The 22292-nt window shown below is 43.2% G+C and overlaps 1 protein-coding gene across 2 annotated transcripts in view; it reads left to right on the top strand.

Moving 5' to 3' along the window:
* CC2D1A (coiled-coil and C2 domain containing 1A) overlaps nt 1-22292 on the top strand; it is a 104289-nt gene that overhangs the window by 66074 nt on the left and 15923 nt on the right. For both annotated transcript variants that reach the window (XM_089652638.1, XM_089652639.1), the window contains exons 16-24: nt 3152-3210; nt 7255-7371; nt 7450-7523; nt 7601-7659; nt 11725-11776; nt 11858-11957; nt 12044-12134; nt 15966-16097; nt 19413-19477. In XM_089652638.1, the coding sequence (XP_089508764.1) occupies nt 3152-3210; nt 7255-7371; nt 7450-7523; nt 7601-7659; nt 11725-11776; nt 11858-11957; nt 12044-12134; nt 15966-16097; nt 19413-19477 (749 nt within the window). The remainder of the gene's footprint in view (nt 1-3151; nt 3211-7254; nt 7372-7449; nt 7524-7600; nt 7660-11724; nt 11777-11857; nt 11958-12043; nt 12135-15965; nt 16098-19412; nt 19478-22292) is intronic.

The raw sequence follows: 22292 nt of genomic DNA on the forward strand, positions 1-22292 counted from the left end.
AGTTGTAGAACCACCCTGTTCTAGTCACATAATCCTAACATTTGGTGTCAGAATACATAAAAAATGAAGCCCTCCCACTGGATGCATTTCACCCAAGAACCTGTTTAATCGTAGAGACGGGGGGATGAGGGGGCTATTTTATGCAAGATCCATCTTACTATGCACAACATTCTTTAAAGCTCTGATCTGGCGTTTGTAACCAAGAGCCAGGATTGATCACTTTTTTTTGCTGGGCTTGGGTGTTAAATTTGTGCACTGTACAGTGCATGCATAAAGTATTCAGACCCCCTTCACTCTTTTCAATGTTATGTTGCAGATTTATACTACAGTTGTTTGAAATCATTTTTTCTCTCATTATTCTACACTCAGTACCCCGTAATGACAAAGTGAAAACAGAAATTTTTTAAATGTTTGCAAAAAATGTGAAATATCACATTGGCATAAGTATTCAGACCCTTTGCGACAACACTTGAAATTTAGCTCAGGCGCCTCCCATTTCTCTTGATCATTGCTGAGATTTTTCTACACTTTGATTGGAGTCCACTTGTAGTAAATTAAATTGATTGCACATGATTTGGAAAGGCACACACCTCTCGATAAAAAGCCACACAGCTGGCAATGCATACTGTACCAGAGCAAAAGCCATGAGGTCAAAGAAACTGCCTGCAGAGCTCAGAGTTCTTGTAAGGCACAGATCTGTGGAAGGCTACAAAAATTTCTGTTGCACTGAAGATTCCCAAGAGCAAAGTGGCCTCCATAATTCTCAAATGGAAGACATTTAGCACAACCAGGGCTCTTACAAGAGCTTGTTGCGCGGCCAAACTGAGCAATCTGGGGAGAAGGGCCTTAGTAAGAGAGATAACCAAGAACCTGATGGTCACTCTGCTGAGCTCCAGAGATCCTGTGTGGAGATGGGACAAAATTCCAGAAGGACAACCATCACTGCAACCCTCCATCGATCTGGGCTTTATGACAGAGTGGCTAGACCAAAGCCTCTTCTCAATAAACATATGAAAGCCCACTTAAAGTTTGCAAAACAGCACCTGAAGGACTATAATACTGAGGAACAAGATTTTCTGGTCTGATGAAACCAAGATTGAACTGTTTGGCCTCAATTCTAAACATTGTCTGGAGGAAACCAGCCACTGCTCATCATCTGCTCAATACCATCCAACAGTGAAGCATGGTGGTGGGAGAATCATGTTGTGGGGGTGTTTTTCAGCAGCGGGGACTGGGAGACTGGTTAGGGTTGGGGAATGGAGCAAAGTATGGAAATATCATCAATGAAAACTTATTCCATAGTGCTCAGGACCTCCGACTGGTTTGAAGGTTAGCCTTCCAACATGACACCAATCCTAAGCACACAGCCAAGACAACACAGAAAAGGCTTAGAGACAACTCTGTGAATGTCCTAGAGTGGCCCGGCCAGAGCCTTGATTAAAACCCTATGGAACATCTCTGGAGAAACCTGAAAATGGCTGTCCACCAATGGTCCCCATCCAACCCGACTGAGCTTGAGATGGTAGACAGGTCAGGGCAGAACGGGAGAGATTCTGTCATAGAGGCAGTCAGTTGCAGAGTGGAAACTAGAAGGGTTTAAGTTGAAGTTAAGTGAAAGTTTCTGCGGGTAATTGTTTGCTGCTTGGAGGGATAAGTGTTTGAAGATGAGGACACTGTGAAGGTGATGAGATTGTGATCAGAGAGAGGAAAGGGGGTGTTTGTGAGGTTGTAGGGAGTGCAAAGATGGGAGAAAACAAGGTTTAATGTATTTCCATCAGAGTGAGTGGAGGACTGTATACATTGTGTTAAGGCAAAAGATGAGGTTATGTTGAAGAGTTGGGATGTAGCCGGGTTGTTGACATTAATGGGGATGTTAGTCTCCAAGAATGATAGTGGGTATTTCAGAGGAGAGAAAGTAGGGTAGCCAGACAGGGAAGTCATCAAGAAAGCGAGACACTGGTCCAGGAGGCCGTTAGATCACTGCAATCCTCAGCGAAATGGGAGAAAAGAGCTGAATTCAGAGAGTCTCAAAAGAAGAGAAGGATAGAGAGGGAGGGTTAGGGAGGACATGAAAGGTGCTCAGTGGGGATAAAAGCAAACCAACCCCACATCCTTTCGACCACTGGGTCTGGGTGAGTGGGTCCAGAGAAGGCCTGCATAGGAAAGTGCTGCGGGAGAAGTCTGATGCTTGAAGCCAGGTTTCTGTAATTGCTAGTAGGTTAAGGGAGCGGGAGACAAAAAGGTCATGGACAGAGGTGAGCTTATTACAGACAGAGCGGGCATTCCAGAGCACACATGAAAAAGGGAGGGTGGTTTTTAGGTGCACAGGGATAGAGATTAAACTGAGTGGCTTGCAGCTATTCCCGGAGGAAAGAGGGTGCCTGGTGTGGGGGTGAGAAAGTGGAGGACCAGGGTTTGGGGAGATATCACCAAAGGTTAGGAGAAGTAGGGTGAGGAACGTAAGGTGGGAGCGGGATGTGCACGAGTGCACATGCCTTCCTGTCCTGGTGTTTGGGTCAGCGGGTGAGTAAAGTATTAGCAGGAGGTGATGAGAGCAGTAGTAGGGAGATTGTAGAAGTGAGGGTGAGTGATGTATAAACTTTGGGGTGGAGCAGAGGGGTAAAGAAATTATATTTTGAGAACAGAGGATAGTAATATGAAAAGAAGTAGAGGGGGCATTTTAAAAGGTACATGGAGTGGGAATCAAACTTGTAGATGTTTCCCTGGGTGTTTGCTTGCAGTCCATCCAGCATGCAGTAGAGTTCTTTGTTGTATCTTCCTGCTGCTTGAGTTATCCTGCTTTAGTTAAACTGCTGTGTTCAACTGCTGCTTCACACTCCAGTAGAAACTGCAGTGTTGTGTTCAACTGCTGCTTCACACTCCAGTAGAAACTGCAGTGCTGTGTTCAACTGCTGCTTCACACTCCAGTAGAAACTGCAGTGCTGTGTTCAACTGCTGCTTCACACTCCAGCAGAAAATGCACTCATGCAGGAAAAATGCCCCTGTCTGCGACTGAACCCCCCCCGTGACCTCCCCCATACCTGGCCTAAATTTATAGGGAGATGATCAAATGAACAACTCTTCTCCGCCCCAATTAGGAAGTGAAAAGGATCACATGAATTCTAATGATTGTCCCTTTTATTTCTTCCAGATGTGTACAACTTCCTCTCAGCAGTTCACACACATGGGCAACATTACAGAGACAGCAAAGTCAGTACTCCATCATCCTGTGTGGCTATTTGGTGCATTTGAGTTACATGTTGCATTCCTCTCCTGGTTTTTCTGTCTGCACCTGAAGTCTCAATTTTCTGTGTTCTGCTTCTGTTTGTGTTTCTTCCTTACACTGTGCGCAATGTCCTCTATCTGTTTAAATTGTACCTAAATTTTCCCCCAACATGCTAAAGCCTCTCCATTACATTCGAGCTACCAGCTTCAGCTGTATGCATATCTCTCAGAATTCCTAGTTGGCACCTCTGAAGCTCTGAATGCTGAGTAGAGATGTAAAATATCCAGAAATTTTGAAGCCGGGGCGGAACGTTTTTTTCCAGAAAAAATGGAAATTTTCGGAAAAATTAAAAATTCAGCGTGGAGTAGTCCTACAAATTAAAAGTTATTTTGTTACACTGCAAATTTCAGCTTTGCTCTCAGCAGAAATTGCACTGTGGAAATTTACCTTTTGAGGAACCCCTGGCAAAAAGTCTGGGATCTCAGGGAATCCCTGAAATAATTTTCATATGTACAGCTGATGGAATATTGATGTGATCAGCGAGCTGTAGATATAACAATAATTATTATTAGAGCATTAAACAATAGGATAAAAATTAATACTTACCTCCTGAGGATTATCTCCCTTCCTTGACCAGGTCATTTTTGCGTTATGGCACTGCGCTACTTTAACTGACAATTGCACAGTCCTTTAACGCTGCACCCAAATGAAATTTACGTTTTTCTTTTCCCACGAATTGAGCTTTCTTTTGGTGGTATTTAATTGCCTGTGCATTTTAATTTTTTGTGCTATTAGAAAAAAAAAAGAAGACAATTTTGAGATAAAAACTGTATTTTTTACTTTTTACTATTAAACATGTCCAGTAAAAAAATAAACCAAATCAAATTTCGTCATAAATTTAGGCCACTGACACTGTACTAATGGCACTGGGTAGGAAGGGGTTAACATGAGGGGCGATCAAAGGGTTAACTGTGTGCTGTTTCACTATGTGCTGTGTTCGTGTGCTTCACTGTAAGCACACTGCTTGTGCACGAGCTGACAGGGAGAACTGTTTTGTTTACAAACCGTTCTCCTCCCCATCGGAGATGCTCGGCAATCACCGGCCGGGACCCGGTGACTGACGGCCGCGAATGGCTGCACAAGTAGGGCACACGCGCGCCCCCTACCCAGAAATGTAGGATCATGTATACATTTGTGATTTTGCGCACCCGTGCCGCCCTGTAGCAGTATATCTGCTATAGAGCGGTTGAGAAGCGGTTAATCTGAAACTTGCTTTCTATTTGCACAGATGCTTAATTCTTGGTCAAACTTAAGATAAGTAGTGTACAGGGGTTTAGCAGGGCAGAGCACGGGGATCCAGCAGGGAACGGTACAGGGGGGCTAGGAGAGAACTGTACAGGGGAACAGGGAGGGGGTTCAGGAGGGAAGAGTGTAGAGGGGCCATGAGAGAACTGTACAGGGTTGGGGGGGGGGCAGGAGGGAAGAGTACAGGGGGGCCAGGAGGGAAGAGTGTAGGGGTGACAGAAAAGCACAGCACAGTATAGGGGGGCCAGGAGGGATCAGTATAGGTGGCCAGGAGGAAACCATACTGGAAGGCAAAATACTGGAGTCTGTAGCTGTTTTCCTCATGCAGAGTAGCTCAGGAAAGCTTCTGGATTGTATCTGGTGCGCTGATTACCACCCACCCTCCCCTCTCGTCCCTCCCCTCTCGTCCCTCCCCTCTCGTCCCTCCCAACTGGGTGCACCTTAGTATGCAAATCTTGACTAGGATGCTTAGTGCCTGGCCTTGCCTTATCCCACCTGCTCTGCCTTACTACTGGTATATCACATCACCAAGGGCAGCCTGGCTGGCCACTAGAGAATAGGTGCCAGGGTTTGGTTGAGTTTTTTGCATTTTACAGTATCTCTGAGATTCAGGGGCTCTGGAAAAGAGTTAATAGGCAACCTAAAATGAGGTGAAGGTGCCAGCTAGGACATAGTAGTGATGCTTTACCATGTTGGAACTCACTTCAGGCTGCTTTAAGGGTAGAGTATATTACCCCATCTAGGGTAATAGGTGCACGTTTATTTGGCAAGTATACATCTCTGTTGTATTGTTTACCCTTTACCTTTTGAAAGGTTATTGAAATTCCATCTCCCACAATTATCTATGCTGTATTCTGTCTCATTTTATCTCCTCCATACTTTGTCTTGTCCTAGGACAACCATTTTCTCCTCCATACTATGTCTTGTCCTGGGCCAACCATTTTCTCATCCATACTCTTTCTTGTCCTTGGCCAACCATTTCCTCCCCCATACTCTTTCTTGTCCTTGGCCAACCATTTCCTCCCCCATACTCTTTCTTGTCCTTGGCCAACCATTTCCTCCCCCATACTCTTTCTTGTCCTTGGCCAACCATTTCCTCCCCCATACTCTTTCTTGTCCTTGGCCAACCATTTCCTCCCCCATACTCTTTCTTGTCCTTGGCCAACCATTTTCTCCTCCATACTATGTCTTGTCCTGGGCCAACCATTTTCTCCTCCATACTCTTTATTGTCCGGGCCAACCATTTTCTCCTCCATACTCTTTATTGTCCGGGCCAACCATTTTCTCCTCCATACTCTTTATTGTCCGGGCCAACCATTTTCTCCTCCATACTCTTTATTGTCCGGGCCAACCATTTTCTCCTCCATACTCTTTATTGTCCGGGCCAACCATTTTCTCCTCCATACTCTTTATTGTCCGGGCCAACCATTTTCACCTCCATACTCTTTATTGTCCGGGCCAACCATTTTCTCCTCCATACTCTTTATTGTCCGGGCCAACCATTTCCTCCCCCATGCTCTGTCATGTCCGGGCCAACCATTTCCTCCTTTGTACTCTGTCTTGTCCTGACGAACTGTTTCTTTCTCTATACTCTCTCTTGTACTAAAGGAGTATTGCCTCTCCTATTAACAGCTTACAAAATATTTTTTTCCCTCAAGCAGTCCGACTCATAAATTGTTGCTTATATCATGCAATAAAGAAGGAAGTGTAGCATAGGATGAATGCTATCTTGAAATATTATGAGGACTTTTCTAAGAGGGTAGTTGTGTGTAGCATTGGAAGGAACTGCAACTTTATTGCAACTTTATTTTTACAAAGAAATTGTTGATTCTTGATTTGACTGATTTGTGTACACCCTGGCTCCTGTGTCTCTTTGTCATCTTACTATCTGTTCTGTCCTTTTTCTCCCACCTATCTTCCACTTCCTGCCCTTCTCTCACGAGCCATACACATCCGTATGCCTGCAGTAACATACAAAAGTGCATATTTTTGTTTGCTTTTTAAATGCATTTTTTGTTCATGTTTAATGCATGAGAGAGTGAAGTATCCAGAATAGAGATTTTGTTTGGTGCAGAAAAACACTTTTCCTCTCTTGCTTTCTCTCTCCCCCACTCCCCTTCTCTTTTTCTCTCTCTCTCCCCTTCTCTTTTTCTCTCTCTCTCTCCCCTTCTCTTTTTCTCTCTCTCTCTCTCCCCCTCTCTTTTTCTCTCTCTCTCTCTCCCCTTCTCTTTTTTTCTCTCTCTCCCCTTCTCTTTTTCTCTCTCTCTCCCCTTCTCTTTTTCTCTCTCTCTCCCCTTCTCTTTTTCTCTCTCTCTCCCCTTCTCTTTTTCTCTCTCTCTCCCCTTCTCTTTTTCTCTCTCTCTCCCCTTTGCTTTTCTTTGCTTAGTAGGGATCTGAAGATTTTGGGGTTAATTGTCTAAAGACAAATAGACTGTGCAGTTGCGCTCCACAAACTGATGCTGCTCCAGAGTTTATTAAATGAGGGGAAGCTCTGCTGATTTTCAGCAGCCAATCATGTGCAAGCTAAAATTCTTTTTAGTTGGGGTTTTTTTTTTTTTTTATTTGCTTGTGATTGGGTATTCTTTGCAAAGTGAAACTTTGCCTCATTTACTAAGCTCTGGAACAAGTGCACTTTGAGGAGTGCAACTGCACATGCAAAGTGCAGAGTTTACCTGCCTTTGGTAAATCAACCCATTTGTGTGTGTTTTCTTTTTCCTCACCAGGTATGAGAAATTAGCAGAGGAATGCATGAAATATATAGAAATTGTAAAACAGGCACATGCACGGGGCCTAGCAGTGCCTCACTGTCACTACGAGGAGCGAACTGTCAGCGTTGTCAAGTAAGTGACTCTGTAATATATGCATAGATGTACCTCCGGAAACCCAGCTGTCCTCTGACACTTGTCTGTCACCTACAGGATCTTCCCGGACCTGACCGCTTCAGACCTTGTGCTGTACATCTCCAAAGCTGTGAATTTACCCACACCCGCTGGTAATTATTACTCACTTATACCTGTCTGTCATTTTCCTCTTCTTCTTACTTCCCCTGACAATCTGATTCTGTCACAGGATCCTCTCAGAATGATATGGACACCTTTGTTCGGTTTGAATTTGCCTATCCTAGTACGGTAAGGAGCATCGGGATTAAACTATATAAAGGGGTCAATCCACCCAAAAATAATTTCCTAGCTCCTTCCACGCACTGCAATCATAGGTGGATCCTACTTTATTGAATTTTTCATTTGCTTTATCCTAAAGATATTTCCTCCGGAGGTATAAGACTCCAAGGTGAGAGAGAAGGCAGAGCTTTTCAGTCTGCGAGAATAATAATTCAATGAATGGTGATTTTTACTTTTACTAGGTTTCTACCCATCTCTAAAAGTCTGGGGTTTGGTGAATTTAAAGAGACCATTCAGGGCAAATAGAGTCTTTTTATTGTCCACCACCCTATACTCACTTTTACAGCACTTCCCTGTGCTCTGTCCTCCATAGCTGCTGCTGCAAAATGCCTGTTGCTGCTCAGTTTACGGGAGCATATGGCCTCTTCCCAAGATGCAGTGCTCAGGTCTAGCAGTCAATTGCCAGCCCAAGTACCAAGATGAAAGAATCTCCTTGAATGGAATCTATCAGGGCAGTATAGCACACAGTAACATAATAAATCCCAGACTAATGATGCTGTCAGGAGTCTGGCAGTAGTGGCCTCTAGTGATTTATGGGAGCGATAGCTGCGAAGGGCAGCAACTTTCTTCTCTCAACTTTCCCTGTTTTCTTACCCCTTTTATTTACTTATTACACCTCTTTTGGTGTGCACACTTATGTATGTCCCTCTAATTATATAGAGCCACTCTCTCTGCAATCACAAATTGTTTCAAATTAATAAAAAAATGTTACCTAATGTTTTTTCTGATCAAAAAGGTTTTATTGTTAAAAAGTTTTTAAAAAGTCCAAGAGAAACATGAATAAAATTAGGTAAAACAATTGTTTTGACAATATGAGGAGTGAAGTCTTCAAGCACATCTCTATGCTGATGACACACAAATCTATCTTTCTACCCCTCACCTCACCCCTTCAGTCTCCTCCTCACCTCACCCCTTCAGTCTCCTCCTCACCTCACCCCTTCAGTCTCCTCCTCACCTCACCCCTTCAGTCTCCTCTCACATTACTAACCTACTAAGCAACATATCGGCATGGATGAATCTCCACTTCCTCAAACTCAATATTTCAAAAACGGAGTTCATACTTTCCCCTCCAGCCCGTGCCCCCTCCCCTGACTTCTCCATAAAGATCAATAACACAATCATTAGTCCCCCCCTCATGCCAGGGTACTAGGTGTAATCCTAGACTCCCATCTGTCCTTTCAGCCCCCAAATCCAATCACTGTCCAAATCTTGTAGACCTCATCTCCGCAACATCTCCAAGATACGCCCGTTCCTAACCTCGGAAACCACTAAGCAACTTATTCACTCCCTGGTTATTTCTCGCCTTGATTATTGCAACTCCCTCATTGGCCGACCTCATCGCAGGCTATCCCCTCTTCAGTCTATCATGAATGCTGCTGCCAGACTCATCCATCTTACTAACTGTTCCATATCTGCCATCCTTCTCTGCCAATCCCTCCACTGGCTTCCCGTTGCCCAACGGATAAAATTCAAAACATTAACAATAATATATAAAGCCATTTATAACTCTGCCCCAAATTACATAATCAATCTGGTTTCCAAATATCACCCAAACCGTACTCTCCACTCCTTGCACAACCTCCTGCTCTCTAGCTCCCTTGTCTCCTCCTCCCATGCTCATCTCCAGGACTTCTCCAGAGCTTCCCCTATCTTCTGGAACTCTCTACCCCAATTTATCAGACTATCGCCTATTCTGCTCACTTTTAGGTGATGTCAGGGAAGCCTATCCTGCCCTCAGTTAATAATGGAATCTTCTACTCCTCCTACCAGTCCATCCCCCACAGTTACTACGTTTTGTACCACCAGCCCCTCCCTCCTAGATTGTAAGCTCCAAGGAGCAGGGCCCTCCTATCCCTCTTGTATTGAACTGTATTGTTGCTGTATTGTCTCCCGTTATATTGTAAAGCGCTGAGCAAACTGTTGGCGTTATATAAATCCTGTATAATAATAACAATAAAGCACAGTGTGTGTATGTGTGTATGTGTGTGTGTGTGTGTGTGTGTGTGTGTGTGTGTATATATATATATATATATATATATATATATATATCGGGGTTAGGGTGGGGAGGAGTGGCTAAAGAAGGAAGGGGGTGGTGTGACTTTGTCTAACCTTGTTGGTAGTATTACTATAGGTCAAATAGGTGCCAGTCATGGTCTGCAAGTAAGAAGTTAGATCCAGGATTCCCAGCAATGGTTTGTTGCCTGGCTGTCAGGACGTGAGTCACAAGTGCAAATTAGTGTTGAGGGATACCCTAAGGTTTTCGGGAATAGTTTATTATCGAGAATATGAAGTAGTCAATAGACCTGTGACCCCCAAGCTTGTACCAGTGGGCAAGTCCACCACATGTAGTAGAATGTGCCCACTTTCAGGCATTCAGGGAGGCAGTTTGCAGAGCGAAAAGCAACTGCATGAGTTAGCTGGCTAGGGAGTCGGTGCCATCTAATTAATACTTTATTTGTTTCTAGTTATCTTGTCATTTTTTTTTATCCTTTTTTCCCTAAAAACTTCTGCCTTTTTTCATATACTTTAAAGAGAAAAGAATTCCCTAAATCTTTTAAAGAAGATATATTTGTGAGGCTGCAAGCTGTCCCACGTTGGTTCTAAGACTGAAAACTATGCAATCACATGACCTCTGATTATGCAGTTGTCTGTCTGCTCAGAGTAGAGAGCAGTGACTATCAATCACTGCTCTCCGTTTTGCTTCTCATGCGCTCACTGCAGGGCAGGAGTGAGGGCAGACGAAGCTGGCTCCAGCTCTCAGCTGTGCGCTGAGAGGCAGAACCATCTGTCAGTCACATAGCCGGGTGGATCCTGACAATATTGTTGGGATACTTCCAGAGCTTGGAGTCGTACTGCAAAATCAGCTGAGAGCAGTTCACTCTCACTCTGGGTAGAGCATTCCAGTGATCCACAAGAAAAGTATGGCAAAAAAAAAAAGCTTTGGCCATACTTCTCTTTTAAGCATATCTAACATTTAAAATCCTATATTCATTTTATCATTGTGTTTCAATTATTACTACCCCTCTCCAATTAATCTAAACAGTCTTCAAATTTGTAAACTAAATTTGTGAAGAATCCCACACTTTTTAATTTTTTTTGGTGACACTATGCCCTGAGAGTAAGTACTGCTGCGTCACAGAATTCACAGAGCCATACAAACCATCTCAGGAGGCGGAGTCAGTGCAGGAATCACTGGTTGCAGGAAGCAAGTTACAGTGGGATATGTAGTCCTTAGACATTGAAAATAAACAACAGAGGAGAAGCTTCAAAGCATGCAGGGAATCCAGAAGGTTGTGGAAAGTGATAGGCAGCAGACAGGCAGAATTCACAACATGAAAGGAGATTTTTCACGCAAGCTTTGACCCTCGGTTTACATTTATGCAGCCGTGCGGGCCGCGTTTTGCACGGGCACGAGAGCCCATTCATTTGAATGGACTCCCGTGCCCAGGACACACAGGGAAGAAGCCCCTGCACTTCTTTGGAAAACGCAGCCCGCACGGGAACCTCGGTTAGCAGTACGGTTGCGTTTTCCAGTGCGGGCGGCGTGCCATTAAAAATAATGGCACCCGCCCGCGGGTCCGCAATTTTCTGTACGGGTGGTGCGGCTGCATGGATTTTCTTGCGGATCCGCAGTGGCACCACCTGCACAGATGTGAACCTAGGGTTACAAGATTGTCAAAATTACTATTTTTTATATTGTTCTTACAATGCTGACATTACAAATGTGTATGTTGTGACTATAGAAGGAGAGATTTAGTTTTAGATTGTTGCCAGCTGTCTACATCCTTGTCTAAGCTCCACCTAACTGCCATTTTGATGTATAAAGGAGAGTCTTTCAGTCAGGAGCACTGCTATTGAACAGGGTGCATGGGGGTGGGTGGGGCTTAGCATGCAAGTCAAAGAAGTCAGGCTCCCTGTTACAGTGAAATTAAATGCGCACACACATACAGGGAAAGGTCTAAATATATTCACTCTATGCAATATTTGCTTACCCAGCTTGTTGCTGCATTGCAGGAGGAAGCCCAGCGAGATAAAACCAATGTGATAAAGGGGACCAACTCGCCAGGTATGGCAAAGATGTGTTGTCAGAGTGGTGATCAGTGTTTTGTAACTTGACTTCATAAATGTCTCTTGTGTTACATTCTAGTGTTTAAAGAGAAGTTTAAGCTCCATATTAATCGCAGTCACAGAGGGTTGAAGAGGGCGATTCAGGCAAAAGGAATCAAATTTGAAATCATCCAGAAAGGGTAAAATAGAGATGAGAGCATTTGAAATCATGCCATATGGATCTCGTTCGATATTAATACATTTGTATTGTGTGGTGTGCTTGTAGGGGGCTCTTTAAGTCCGATCGTGTCTTGGGTACAGCGCATCTAAAACTGGAAACCCTGGAGAACAGCTGTGAGGTCCGAGATATTCTCGAGGTAAAGGGATCTTCATCCAGTGGTATCCCTGCTCTTCTGCTCCCCTGTCTTTGCTGTAATGTCACTTCATCAGATACCTCAAAAATCTTACAAAAGGAGATCACCCAACAGACTGTAGAAACAGGGTAAACATGATGGAGTGGAGGAAAATGAATTATGCAAAGTGGAGAAGTCAAGTATCCTGACATGTCTTCTTTTCATGGCATGCCCCACTTTCCTTTCCTCCAATCCAGTTTATTTATCACAGTCTTCTCTGTAGTCTCCATCTGTGCCTATCTCTGCAATATCCATGTCACCGTTAGCTAGGGATGCACCAAAATTTCGGTGGCCAAAACGTTTTGGCCGAAAACACCCCTTTCGGCTGAAATGAATAAAAGCACTGATATAGGTGCCGAAAAAAGCCTGCCCCTTGCCGCCACCCGCCTGCCGTCGCCATCGGCCGCCGCTCGGTAGTTCTCAGCCTTACTTGAGAAACCATCGAACGATCCCGGTACTGGGCATAGAGATGAGCAGAGGCGGACTGACCATTTGGAAACTCAGGCACTGCTCAAGGGCCCGGGGTCAGTAAGGGGCCCCATGAGATGCCCCTGGTACCTTTTTCATAGGCTTTTTTTGAGTTTGGGCAAGGACACAGGGGACCCATGATCCCCTATTGCCCGGGGGCCCCATGAGTTGTCAGTCTGCCCCTGGAGATGAGTGAAGGAAAGATGGTCCTTGGAGGACCGGAGCGATGTCACTTCTGGTTCCAGCCTTTTTTTTTTTTTTTTTTTAAAGCACTAGATCAATGTTTTTTTTTTTTGTTTTTTTTTTATTTTTATTTGATCCAATGCTTTACATTGCAGAGGAGAGATGTGGGGTCTTATTGACTCCATATCTCTCCATAAAGTGGACCTGTCAGTAATTATTTCTATCACAAGGGATGCATGCATTTCTTGTGATAATAATAAAAGTGATTAAAATTTTTTTTAAAGGGACAGTGCAAAAAAACAAATGAATTTAAAAAAAAAGTTTAACCCCCCTGGCGGTATTCCTGAGTGTAGCTCGGGGTAAAGTTTGAGTGCCACAAGCGGTAACCCCAATCTACACTCGGGCTTACCATGCGGCGCTGCTCTGCGATCCCTCGATCACTTACCTTGTCCTGCGCTTCCACGATGTCCCTCCTGCAGTGTCCCCGGCAATGTAATCCGGCGGATGCCGGCATCTGGCATCTGGGTTCCGTCCTCTGCGAGCGTCGGGACGTACGGGGGACGGAACCGGCAGGAAATTTGAAAATGACAGAAAGTGATATTCACTAAATACACTAAAATCACATAGTATAACATTCCTGTATCAAACCATTTCACATACATTTTGTCCCGAGTGCTTTGTCCTGTGCCCTGCCTGCATTTTTACTGTTCTTTCTGCCTGGAAGCTGACAAATGTCCATGGCGTCCAAAAAGCGTCCCTTTAGGTCAAAAGCGGTTTTAGACCGGCTAGAGAACAGCGATAGTAAATCAGAACCACTTGCAGAATTGAGTGATAATGATTCGTGGGGGAAATTCGTCATCAGACACTGAAAACGATTTTGCGACTTTGCTCAGTGATGTGCGAACTATATTTCACATTTCAGTGTTTTTGGTTTGATTATATTATTGAATTAAATTTATTATTATATTATTTTTTATGATTTATTAAATTATAATTTATGATTTCGTTTTTCAAGTTTTATCATACCCGGGATGTTTACTAGACTCTTGTTCGGACAGATTTCAGTGAGTTATTCCTAAGAATTACAGGCCTACAATATAAAACGCCAAATTTCCATGCAAAATAATGGTACCGCTTTCAGCACCAAAAATCTGAAAAATTCATACCGCCAGGGAGGTTAAAGTGCCCCCCACCCCCCCCGTGCTCGCACATAGTGGTGAACGCATACGTAGGCCACGCCCACATATGTAAATAGTGTTCAAACCACACAAGTGAGGTATCGCCACAAACGTCGGAGCAAGAGCAATAATTCTCGCACTAGACCTCCTCTGTAACTTTCCACAGCTAACCCGTAGACACTTTTAAAGCATCACCCATGGAGATTTTTTAGTACTGCAGTTTCACACCGTTCCAGGAGCTTGCACAATTTTAAAGCGTGACATGTTTGGTATCTATTTACTCGCCGTAACAGCCTCTTTCATATTTTACAAAAAAAATTGGGGTATATATTGTTTTTTTTTTTAATCAAAGAATGTATTTTTTCCAAAAAATATATATTTCTTTTTAAAACTACGCATTTCTGTTTCAGTTTTCGGCCAAGTGCATTTTGAATTTTCGGTTTCGGCACCAGAATTTTCATTTCGGTGCACCACTACCCTTAACTTGTCCTTTATTTTCTCCATTGTGCCTTTTTACTTACTGTGTCTTGTGCTCTCTTAGTTCTGTGCCTAGCTGTCTCCCCCTTCCAAATAGTGGCAGTCCACAAAGATATTCATCACTGTAATCATCGTTTTACTTCATTATGTTTTTCACATTCAAACGTTCAGCACACAAACCTAAATATTTCTTGGGGTTAAAAATCTTCCTTTAACGATGTGCATTGCATATGTAACATTAACCTAAAATGTTTATTTTATCACCACCTGAAATGGCTCATTTTTTTGGTCACATTTGGAGATCTCATAGAAACTCACTGTGAACCATAAACAGAAGGTAGCAGCATATTAACACACTCAAACCTGTGCAACAATCTATGTGAATTGATTTTTAATGCAGAATAACACAATAATATTACATGTATGACTTGTGTAATAAAACCTTAATGAGCTGATAAACTAAAATGCATGGAAATTAAAATGCTGCATGTATTCTGTATTTGTAAATGACTGTCACAGTCAGGGTTCAGGCTCAGAGACCAGTGGTCTTAGCAGTAGAGAGGCTCCCATCGGCCAGCTGGATAAGTACATCAGCAGGTTACACTGGTGGGTGACAGGTCCAAGGTGCAAGGTCTAAGCACTAACTGGTATTTACCACAGCTTCTGATGGTGGAGATGGGTTTTGCTGCCTTTTAGTACCAGGTCGCAGTCCTCAGGTTTACCCGACCAGAAGGTGAACAAGCCAGGCTCCAGTAGCAGATATAGCTGGTACACTTCAAGCAGAAGTGTAGTCGGTAAACAAGCCAAAGGTTGGTACCAAGTGGTTGCAGTTTGGGATCAAGAGGAAGCGTAGTCGAGGAACAAGCCAAAGGTTGATAACAAGTGGTAGTGGAGATAAGGACAGCTGCAGGTACGCAAAGAAGCAAGATTTTGGCTGGAGAGAGCACAGTAATCTGACAAACAGGAAGTGCAAAGGCATGGCTTAAATATGAAGAGGAGCAAAGAGTTCAAGGTTCACCAGCAATGAGGTACAAGGCAGGATTGTCCAAAGGATCAGACAGGATGTTTTACAGCATCCCAGGTAGCTCAGCAAGAAGAGCTACTGCCAGATGCAGCAGAGGTTGTGGGTTCAGATTCTGGTCCTGACAATGACATTCATGTCTGTTCTATTCTCTTCCTATCCTCTCTGCTCCATCTGATCTGCTCTCCTTCTGTACACTCTGTTTTCATTCTTTATGTTCCAGTGAGTTCTCTTCTGCTCCTCTACACCCTGCTCACCTATCTGCTTTTGTCTCCATCTGCCCTTCATTTACGCTCTTCCTCTATCCCCTGCTCTTATGTTCATCACCCATTTGCTGTACTTTCCTTTTTGAACACTGTTTTTTTTTTCAACTCAAATGTGTTTTTTTTCCCTCTTTACATGTTGCCCTTGATACAGATTGGCATTATTGTTTTTATGTTTGTTGCTCTTTTTCTTTTTTTTTTCTAGGTGATGGATGGTCGCAAGCCTACTGGGGGAAAACTGGAAGTTTTATCCCAAATTCGTGAACCTCTCACATCTCAACAACTCAGCAGCACCACTGAAAAATGGCTGGTTGTAGAGCCCATCTCTCTTCCTCCAGTAATAATTTTAAAATAATTTTATACCACATGACCTTTTTAATATGCGTGATGGCTTTAAACTCCCCAGAAATACTAACCGTGTTTATGAAAATAAGGATCAATGCTGATTCTAAAAGATTTTGAGCACTGAAATCTTCGTTAAATTAATTGTTAGGCTCCATGTACACTGCAGCTGATAAACTCACATTTAGGATCTTTTCTGCGTTTTTTTCAGCAGCCCCTGAACTCTCCCTAATGTTTTCCAATGTGTCCATGTACAGATAGTCGTTTACAGGCAGTTGAGTTTACAGTCTTTTTTTTTTAACGCACCAAACTTGTGTTCAGGAGTAGATTTTATCAGCGTTTCAAGCACTTGTAAACACAGTTAACAGTTAAACGCTTCTAAACGCTCATAAACGCGGTATGCAAACGCAGCTAAACAGACATTTTTTAAACTACATTTTCCAGCAGTCAGTTTCCATCGTTCAGAAGTGTCCCGTGTACATGGAGCCTTAGTGAGTTGCCCAAAGTAGGAATGTAGAACACATGTTATTGTTAAAATTATGATTCTATTGCAGAAGATCTTTATAGGATTCTGGCCATAAATGCTCATGTCTTCATAGGGCCCTAGAGATATTTGCCCTCTGTCCATAGGGCCGGACCCGCTGCTGATTTCCTGTGTGCCTTACATGGTGAAGTGAAGCAACATATGTATGGTTTAACCCTCTCCAGTTACCTCCAGTCACACACAGAAAATTCCTGAAGTACTAACTGACTTCTCCTAGGGTACCCGGGAATGGCTTGGGCATCAGGTCGGGGGTTTGTTCTGGCTGCTTTGGTCACCTTAAAAATAAAGGTGATTAATACAATAAAATCAAAATGAATAGGCAAGATTAAACTTTATGAAAGGTCATGAGATGCCTAGACTCCTAGTAGAAGGTTAACAAAGATGGGTGCCAAGAGAAAACACGTAGAAAAGATGTTTCAATGAGGGAGATTTACTAAAAATGGTGCACTCAGAATCTGGAAAGCCTGAGGTTAGAAAAAAAACATTGATCTCATGCTTTTTCTCGGCTGGCCCACCAAAGACATTAATCCGGGCCAGCCGAGAAAAAAAAATCCGAAAAAAAAAAAACCTTGCACCGCCCAGGCAAATAGCTAGGCTGCTCGCTGGGTTCTCGGCCACGAAATGTAGAATGAAGAAATGTAAACTTCCCTTGTGATAGAAAGACCCCAGATCTCTCCTTTACCCTGGAAAGCATGAGATTAAAAAGAACCATTGATTTCATGCTTTCCAGAAAAAAATTCCAGTATTTACACTGCCCTAACCGGAAATGACGATAGCTTTTTTTCTTCCAGTCTCTTCGACCTGAGATGATCTGGTTTCTGAACACCTCTATTGTAAGCCAGTGCATCCGCCAGATCAGATCCCAGGTTCCCTGCCAGGACGGGAAAGCTGGAGAGGCACCAGAGGGAGGGGGCCCCCTTCCTCTGCTCTGTTAGAGCAATCCAGCGGCAATTTAGCAGCTAGAATTGCTTTTATTTTGTAGAGCATTGCCGGCCAAAAACGATAACGGCTTATGGCTGACAGCTGTGCATAGTAGCTAATCGGCTTCTAACTTCAGCTTGTTTAATTAAGCTTTGACAATAAAACCTGGAACCTGATTGGTTTCTATGCAGAGCTGCACCAGATTTTGCACCCTCCAATTTTAGTAAATAACTCCCTTTGAGACCAGATTTATTTATGCTTAGCTTGCTTCACAACCAGGAGATGACTTGAGGGAAATGTATTGTCCCCAGGAGAAGTAAGGGAAAATATCGAGCAGAGAGGGACTAATACAGCACTAAAGCATTTTTTTAGAAAAGTAGAAACAAAACTCTGTCAGTATCATAGTGTGGTCTGTGCCACTGTTGCAAATTTTCTGTAATCTCTTGTTTTGTGAACATAAGCAGAAAGTATATCTAAATGTACACAGAATAAAATATAAATAAATAACACTCCTAAGTATTCACCAAATGTAACCACTTGAAGGCCAGGCCTATTTTGACACTTCTCTTCTACATGTCAAAATCAGCATTTTTTTTGCTAAAAAATTACTTTGAACCCCCAAATGTATATTTTTTTTTTACAGAGGCCCTAGAGTAGGGGTCCTCAAACTACAGTCCTCGGGCCGGATGCGGCCCGCCAAAGACATTAATCCGGGCCAGCCGAGAAAAAAAAAATCAGAAAAAAAAAACCTTGCGCCGCCCAGGCAAATGACTAGGCTGCTCGCTGGGTTCTCGGCCACAAAATGTAGAATGAAGAAATGTAAACTTCCCTTGTGATAGAAAGACCCCAGATCTCTCCTTTACCCTGGAAAGCCTGAGATTACAATTTCATGCTTTCCAGAAAAAAATTCCAGTGTTTACACTGCCCTAACCGGAAAAAATGATAGCTTTTTGCTTCCAGTCTCTTCGACCAGAAATTATCTGGTTTCTGAACACCTCTATTGTAAGAAAGTGCATCCGCCAGATCAGATTTCAGGTTCCCTGCCAGGACAGAAAAGCTGGAGAGGCACCAGAGGGAAGGGGCCCCCTTCCTCCGCTCTGTAAGAGCAATCCAGCTGCTAATTAGCCACTAGAATTGCTTTTATTTTGCAGAGCATTGCCGGCTGATGAAAACGGTACCAGGCTTATGGCTGACAGATGCAGCCAGAAGACGGGTATAACCACTTAAAGTCAATCACGTACATGTATGTGATTTGGCAGCAAGTAGTTAAAGCCTAACTTCACTTTTTCCCCTGCCCTCCCACCACTTAAAAAAATAAATTGAAATTCCTTTTATGCGTATGTTTTTTTTCTGCAGTCTTATGGCTGATCTTCTGAAGGCACTGGTCATTTCTCTTTTCCTCTACCGGTGGCAGGAGGCAGTTCTTATTTATGCACAATGCTGTACTCATGCGATATGTGAGCGCTGCGCTGTCCAGGAGTGTTGCGCCCAGGCCGAAGTTCAACCCGAAAGACGGGCAACATCTAGACGTGTAGAAGTGATCCTGCAGGAGACCACTCTGGATTGAAGATGAGCAATGCAGCAAATACTATTTTATTTTTTAAACCAGCTGAGCCTCACTTAAAAAATTTAATAACATGGAGTTGAGCTTTAAGAAAGTCATCAACTTGAAGTGGGAAAGAAAACTTTGAAATTTAGCCCTACAGAAATTTAGAAAGGTGCTCAGTTATAATTCTAAACTAACAAAATGAAAAACAGCAGAGGGGACTATTCTCTAAAAGTACACACAAAACAGTCCGCTACTTTTTTTTTTTTCTTTTTCTAAATTGCCAATTTCTTTTTCAGGTGACTGTTCCAAAACCCAAACAGCCAACACCAAATAAGTCCGGAGGCAGTAGTTCTGTATCCAAGTAAGATTATTATTATATTATTATACAGGATTTAGATAGCACCAACAGTTTGTGCAGAGCTTTACAAAATGGAGGAAGGCAGTACGGTTACAATATAATTCCATACAAGAGGAATCAGAGGGCCCTGCTTGTTATAGCTTAGAATCTAAAAGGAAGCGTCAAGTGACACAGAAGGTAATAACTGGGGGGGGGGGGGGTGAGCTGAAGGAGAAAGTGAAAGTACAGTTATGAAAAAATATATATTTGTGTGATTTGCGAGCCAAACGTAATTATTTCAAATGGATCGCCAACATTAAACACATAACTTCAACTGTGCATATAAAATAATATACCTTTAAATGTTGCGCTCCTTAACCTCCCTGGCGGTATTCCCGAGTGTAGCTCGGGGTAAAATGTCTGTACCAAAAGCGGTAAACCCGAGCTACACTCGGGCTTACCATGCGGCGCTGCATAGGGAGTCCCTGCAGCACTTACCTTGTCCTTCGCTCCCGTGATGTGTCCCCTGCAGCGTCCCCGGCCATCTCCTCCGACTAAGGCCGGCATCCGGCTTCTGTGTTCTGGTCCCTGTGACGTCGGGACGTACGGGCGCCGCCGCCGCCAGCGGGAAATTTGAAAATTTAAAAAGAATTTCATTTTTTTCAAAACGATTTTACATGGTAAAACATTGCTGTTTCAACCCATTTCACATACATTTTGTCCCTACTGCTTTGTCCTGTCCCCTTTCTGCATTTTGATTGTTCTTTCTGCCTGGAAACTTAGAAAAGTCCATGGCGTCCAAAAAGTGTCCCTTTATGTCAAAAGCGGGTTTAGATCAGCTAGAGAACAGCGATAGTAAATCAGAACCACTTGCAGAATTGAGTGATAATGATTCGTGGGGGAAATTCGTCATCAGACACTGAAAACGATTCTGCGACTTTGCTCAGTGATGTGCGAACTTGGCGCTATATTTCAAATTTCAGTGTTTTTGGTTTGATTATATTATTGAATTAAATGTATGATTTAGACTCTTGTTCAGACAGATTTCAGTGAGTTATTCCTAAAAATTACAGCCTACAATAAAAAAACTACATATTTCCATGCAAAATAATTGTACCGCTTTCAGCACCAAAAATATGAAATAATCATACCGCCAGGGAGGTTAATAACACAATATCAAAATATTATATCCTTCCTATAATGTGACACCCCTTAAATTTATAATAAGGGATCAATATTCATAAGTAAACAGGTTATATAAAAAATATATTATAACATCAACCCAATTTTATATATATAATAATAGTCCCATCAATCAAATATAGTCCAATATTTGTGACAAACATTATGAGTTACAGTTATGAGTTAGAGGCGGGTTAGGCCTCTCCGAAGAGATGGGCTTTCAGGGATCGCCTAAAGGTGGATGGAGTAGGAGATATACAGATCGCGGAAGAGAGTTCCAGAGGATGGGAGAGAGGCTCTGGAGAGGTCTTGGAGGCGAGCATGGGAGGAGGTGACAAGGGAGAGCAGGAGGTCTTGGGAGGAGCTAAGCTAACAATTTGGTTGATATTTTGAGTGGAGGTTGGTGATGGGGGTGGAGTTGTAGACAGCTTTGTAGGTTTTTGTTAGTATTTTACATTTTATTCATTGGGTGAGATCTCTAGAAAATTTTGTTGAAAACACTATTACATTTCAACAAGCTAACTAGCATAACCTCACAACAGATTTTTAAAAAACAGTAGCCCAATGCGTGAGAGAAACCGTGTTTATTATTAACTGTCAGAAAAGTGTATGGTAATTTCCAGTATTAGAAGCTGTGCCTGCTAAGAATTCTCAGTATGTCATAGCTGAGCCAGGAGGAAAAAAAAACGTCCTACTATGATTTAGTGCCCTGGTGCCTAACATGCGAGTCACATGTGGCTCACTGTAATGGGTACTTTGTAAAGTGGCAGTGGGATGCGGATTGCTGGACACACTCTGTCCCACACTGGCACTGAAATGAACCCAATACTGTCATGCAGAGTGATCTCCGCCTGACAATAGAAGTATAATCCTGGCTCCGAGCTACCAGTGAGAGCGGCCAGGAGCATGTAATATGTTAGGTAAACATTAAGGGGGTTAACGTCATTGCCACTATCCACCCATCAAGGGAGCGGGGTGGAGGGACGGGTTAACAGCACTGTGCAACTGACCATCAGTGTAGAGCAGCACTGATATGATCATCAATGCTGAAGGGGGTTTAACAGCACTGCTACTGATCACCAATGTTAGGATGTATTGCTGCGATCATTGACACCAAAGCTGGGGGATAATATCGTGGCAACAGACACCAGGTTGTTCTTGTGGTCACTGGTACCAATGCAGGGATTATTATTGTGTCAGCTGATCCCAATGCGGGGGGTTATTATTGCATCTGCTGATCCCAATGCGGGGGGTTATTATTGCATCTGCTGACTCCAATGCTGGGGGTTATTATTGCATCTGCTGACCCCAATGCGGGGGGTTATTATTGCATCTGCTGTTTCCTGACACTAATGCTGTGGGTAATATTCTGTCTACTAACCCCAGTGCTAGGGTTTTCTATTGTGTCCACTTACACCAATACTGGAAGCTATTATTGCGGCCACTTGCACCAATGCTGAGTGTTCTTATTGGGGTATCTGACATCAGTGCCTAGGGGTAATTATTGCAGTCACTGGCAGTAATGCAGGGGGTTATTATTGCAGCCAATGATAGGAATTGCTATTCCTGCCACTGACACCAACCATGAGGAACGTGTTTTACTCCCGCTTTCTTGTTGTGTCTAAAAATACATCAGGACTGAAATTTATGGCTGTTG

This window comes from Staurois parvus, unplaced genomic scaffold, assembly GCF_062004578.1.
Source record: "Staurois parvus isolate SC_StPar_1 unplaced genomic scaffold, SC_StPar_1.0 ptg000689l, whole genome shotgun sequence".
NCBI classification, from domain to species: Eukaryota; Metazoa; Chordata; class Amphibia; order Anura; family Ranidae; genus Staurois; species Staurois parvus.